General features: G+C 31.8%; 1 protein-coding gene across 1 annotated transcript; it reads left to right on the top strand.

Moving 5' to 3' along the window:
• The first annotated feature begins 4,368 nt into the window (after positions 1-4,368).
• Positions 4,369-5,157, top strand: LOC117565310 (uncharacterized). Its single transcript, XM_034244347.2, has 3 exons — positions 4,369-4,406; positions 4,473-4,603; positions 4,665-5,157. Exons 1-3 carry the CDS (start codon positions 4,395-4,397, stop codon positions 4,993-4,995), a joined length of 474 nt encoding a protein of 157 aa, XP_034100238.1. The 5' UTR covers positions 4,369-4,394; the 3' UTR covers positions 4,996-5,157.
• The last annotated feature ends 223 nt before the right edge of the window (positions 5,158-5,380 follow it).

Raw genomic sequence — 5,380 nt, 5'->3', positions numbered from 1 at the left:
ACGTGTTGGCAAAAGAAAACTAATAAAATAAACAAACATCCGTTAAAAGAAATACTACAAAAAAAGTTTCCTCTATTTGAAAATAATTTATATGCTCACATTCATGTCTCCAAGTAAAACAACGAGGCCAAGTTGAGTAAGTAAATGCAAGAGGACGACACAAAGATACGCTGTAAAGGAAAGTGAATGAAAATAAATTATTAACAAATAAAAAATACCAAAAGTAAAGATGAATCTTATAGCTTGATTAGGAATTTAATAAGAGTTAGGAATGATTTTGGAAATAATTTTTGTGTTATAAGATAAATGCAAAAATGAACGACTCATACGAAAAAAAAACGAATTTATAAAAAAAGTTCCTAAAGCAAAATTTTCGACAGAGAATTACCCATATACAAATTACCATTTTCATCTCATTTATTATTTTACTATTTTTTTCGCAATTCAGTATTTTGTATAAATATAAAAAAAACAAATTTTAAATTCTTTCATTATTTCACTAGTTTTTCACACAATTCTTTCCAACCTTTTTTGTCACTCCTCAGCAATGGGTAGAAAACAAAAAATCTGACAGCCAGACTTGTTGCATTATTTGCAGCTCTGCATGTCGATGAGGAGGACCGAAAAAAAAAATGTTGGGTACCTCTGGCATTTTTGGGGGTTTTAAAAAACGCATAAGCATGTTATAAAATATGCATATTATAAAATGTGGTGTGAGCTAGACAAAAGCCGAAAGGAATTTGCACACTCATGCAACGAGAGCAGACAGTTTCTCCCATTTTTTTTTTTTTTTTTGTTAACTTACATATATAACATATAATATTGTGGCTATGCTCTTCGTTTTATTTTTTGTTGATGTTGGCTTTCATAATTTCCTTCCTGCAGATGCAGTTGCAGCAACGTTTTGTGCTTTTTCTGTTGACAACTGGCTGTAAAATGTATGCTGGCATTTATTTATTTGTGTTTTGTGTTTTGCGTTTTGACAGGTTTATTCCTTCTTACATATTACATTCAGCCAAAGTCGTATTTCTTGTAAAAGTTTTCAAGTGCAGACAACGCTGCGTATGCGTTATATGCACAACGAATATATAGTTATTGCAATTTATGCAATAAAAGTCGGCAGAAAAAGTCACTCAAATGTAAAATGAATGAAGTGCACTTACAAAAATTGATATAAAGCACATAAAGTGACTATTCAAGAGTGCAAAATCTATCGAGAAGTTATTTTCATTATACTCTATAATATAACAAAAACACCTTTGAAGTAATGTTTTCTTTTGTTTTTACTTTGTAGATAATGTTAAAATGTTAAAAGTTTTTGGGTTATTTCAATTTGATTTTACCTTAATAAATTACAAAATTATGCGACACTTTTGAATTAATCTCAATTTTTTTTCTACTTTGCAGATAATCTAAAATGCTTTTGAATTTAATAATTTAATTTTCACTTAAATTGATGATTGATAAAATGTCTGAAACTAAGCAACTTGCAAATCAATTGCAATTTAACTAAATTTAAAAATGCACATGAAACGCTTTATCCATAAAATCTAAAATCAAACACATGAGAGGAAAGAAAAAACCTTTTTCTATTGAATTAGTTTCTTTGTTTTGTGGGCAAAATCCAAGAATCAAACAAATTGCACATAAAATTTAACACACAATGCAATCAAGTCAAACAAAACGAAGCCAGAAATCTAGAATGACAATGGCAAATGGCGAATGGCAAATGGCAATTGGTAGAAAAAGCAAAAAGGGAAAGGAAAAGCGTGTGGAAAATTGAAATCAAATTAAAGTGCAACACCATTTTGCAATGAAAATCGGAAGAAAATCATTGACATCGTTGCAGTTGCATCTCAGTTGCTCTTGCTTCTGCTATGCACATATAAGTTTGCTGCAGTTGCTGCTGTCCAAAATACTCAGGCCGGCGGCACTGCAAGCGAGGTGCACTGAACTGTGTATCCTTCTTTGCCCGGACTCCTTGCTGCCCCCTTTTCCCCTTTTGGCTGTTGGCTCTTTGTCGTGCCCTTTTTGTAGCCCTCTGGCTCCGGCGACAGCCAAATTGCTGAGCAGCAGCAAACGTTGATGAGATGAACGCGAGCAGCAGCTAGAGCTCAGCTGTGCACTACGGTGCGTATGTGTAATGTCTGTATCTGCAGCAACAACATATCTGCAAATATCTTTCCATGTGTGTATGTTTCTGTCTCTCTCTCTCTCTTTCACTCATTCTATCTCCTCTCTTGCTGTGGAAGAACGTCACACAAAATGTATCCGGCAGCTGCTGCTTTGCCATTTCCGAAACATTTAGCTAGCAATGTATGTGTGTGTGTGTGTGTGTGTGTGTGTGTGTGTGGGAATGAGTGTGTGCGGGAATGTCTGAGTGTGCGTGTGTGTGAGAGAAAGAATCGTGAAGTCGTTATAGCAAATCAGTCGAAGTTGCTGCAGGCACATATTGCTTTTTATTTTCTCAATATTTGTTGTATTTATGAAAATAATAAAAGTTGAATTTCAAAGTCGAAAATTGAGTATCTGAAGTTTTTATCACATATTTATTTAATGCAATGAGCATAGTTATTTAAAAAACAATTGAAACTATAATAATACTATATTAAAAACTATTGAAAGAGATAGTTATAATACAATTCCCAATCGCAACCAATTGCTGCTTTCCACTCCTCTCTGACATAAACATTTGCCATCTTAGATAGAACACACCTCATATAGTTTAAGTATAATTTAATTTTACACTTTTTTCTTAAGGAAAATAAATGAGCAATTTATTTCGTATTTGTATGCAAATAATTTAAAATGACTTTTTAGCTATGTATATTCGTCTAATATTATTTTAATTGCAACCAATCGTTCCATTAAAATTCTTTTTAACATTTTTTAGGCATCATCATAAATAAGACTTTTGCAATATTAGATAGAAAAACTCACATATATTCAAACTATAATTTCACTTTGGAAATCTTTTCAAAGTCAGACAAATGGGCAATTTATTTTATATTTTCCGCACTAAAACTTTTCGCTTCCATTGGCCAAGTTTTCTGCAAATCGTTTTAGCAATAATTGCTGGCCAATAAACCATAAATTGATGTTCGATAAGCAGCAAACTGCACTGAAAATAGTTTTTGTTAACTAACATTAATTTTGATAGATTACAGAATTTTGCCACCTTAATCTAGAATTTTTAGTGTTTGACATTTAGCATTTTTTAGACCAATGTTCTTAGTTAATAAAAATAAACATTTTTTTAGACGAATGTTAATGATTTTAGAAATTGTTTTTTTGTTCAGTATATTTTAGAATTCGCTTGGCAATAAAACGCAATGTTTATTTATTAAACTATTTTCAAATCCCTGTCTGATTGTAATATAGTAGTAGAATAAATTTTCCAGTCAAATTCAATCATTTTGATATGTTTTCAAGCGTCCTTTAGTGTTTCAGTCTATTAACTTAACTGTGGCAGCTTTATTTATTTAGACTGCTATAAACGTGTTTAACGAGCGGCAGCAATAAAATATTAAATGCCACGTTTTTAATATTTAATAGTTTTTTCACCGTCATTGCGCCAAACTAAATAAACAGTAAAAAATGCAAAATAAATATATGCAAAACACAAAAAAATATTGCCATCAAGTCGACACGTTGACTGCATAAATATTTGCAGAAATACTTTATGGATGTTAACTGAAATAAATAGAACAAAAAACAGGGCGCGTATTTCATGAAAGAATAATAAGAATATCATTAAATACTCTGGCGTGCGTATAAATATTCGATTTGCTATGCGATTTAAAAATCATTGAAATGCAGAAATATTTAGTGAAATGAAATTTGTGCAATTGAAACTTCTTTTTATACCCGGTACTTATAGGGTAGAGGGGCATTATTTTGAAGAGGAACATACAACAAGAACTATAGTATTTATATAGAGTATAAAAATGTTTAACTTATATAAGAAATATTTTTGTATGGGCAAAACATCTGCTTACTTCGAGTCTTAGTTGCTTTGGCTGACAATCTGGTATATTTTTTATCTATGGTATATTTTAAATGTATTATGTACTATTCAATATACCAAATATAACCTTCAGGTTTTTTTTTTTTTGTATTTTTGCGGTGTATTAATTTGGTATATTTCAATAATAATACAGATCTGCTTTTATATATTTTGATATTTTTGTGGTATATTAATTTTGTACGCACTTGAGTGTATCTTCCATTTGTTGTGTATTTCACCATTACTATTTAAACGCGTTTAATTAATTCGCTTTTAATTCGCTTAACAGGTTCGATATGCTAAAAATTCTGTTTAGTTCGATATTAGTATCACAGATATAACCAAAAATTAGTTTGTTTCGGAGTCTTAACATTCGCGGTCGTCAAAAATGCTTAAAGCAGTGAGTTACTGGATTAAATAAATGTTTTTTAGAAGCCGAAAGCTAATACGGATATTTTTAATACAGATTTTTGTGCTGATTGTGTTACTAAAGTTAACATTTGGAGCGCCAGCAGATCTTGTGCCTGCTCTCAATGTTGTAGATGCCAAAAATAGAGGATTTATTTTGCAGCCCAATGAAGATGGATATCAATTAGCGTAAGGTTACATTAAAGTTTTAAAAGTTATCTATAATTGTGAGCATTACTTTGTCGTGTAGTATAAGAGGCGTTGGCCATTCTCTTGCTGAAAATGTGGCACAGGACGAAGAAGGCGAACTTCATGTGCAGGGCCTGATTAACCAAAAGTTTGATAATAATGTGAAACTGATTGTCAAATACATAGCAAACACTGAAGGATATAGAGCTAGCTATAGGATTCGATTGCAAGAGAAGAAACCAAAGAAGCCCAAGAAGCCAAAGCAGCCCACAAAAAAGCCCGATACTGAACCCATCGATAAGCCGGATTTCCCAGATGATGATGATGAGGACAAACCATTTGTGCTAACGATTGCTATCAAAGCCACCTGTCTTAAGTCGTGTGTCGGTTAAGCTAATATATAATCTTTATAAAGCTAATACTTTAAACTATAAATAATACTTCAAAGCAAACCAGTTGTCGATGCAAATCCAGAGCTAATTCATTGACTCTAATCAAACGTGCGAAGACAGGTTCAACGTGCTAGACTTCAAACACATTCGCACATAATTAAAACTTAATACACGTGAGTGTCAACGACGAAGATGTACTCGGTACCAGATTTTATTATTTTCAATAAATTGTTTATTTTACTTGAGTTAACTTCTTTATGTGTTTAATTCAGAATTGTATTGATGTAATGCAAAGTATATAAAGTAGCTGAATTTAATTTGCTTGTTGCATTGGAACAACAAAAATATGTGTATCAAACTATCGATAGTAGTAGGGTTGCCAGAT

The sequence above is a fragment of the Drosophila albomicans genome, chromosome 2L (genome assembly GCF_009650485.2).
Source record: "Drosophila albomicans strain 15112-1751.03 chromosome 2L, ASM965048v2, whole genome shotgun sequence".
Lineage (NCBI taxonomy): Eukaryota > Metazoa > Arthropoda > Insecta > Diptera > Drosophilidae > Drosophila > Drosophila albomicans.
The sequence above is the reverse complement of the archived record's forward strand: the minus strand, read 5'-3'. Positions and strand labels throughout refer to the sequence as shown.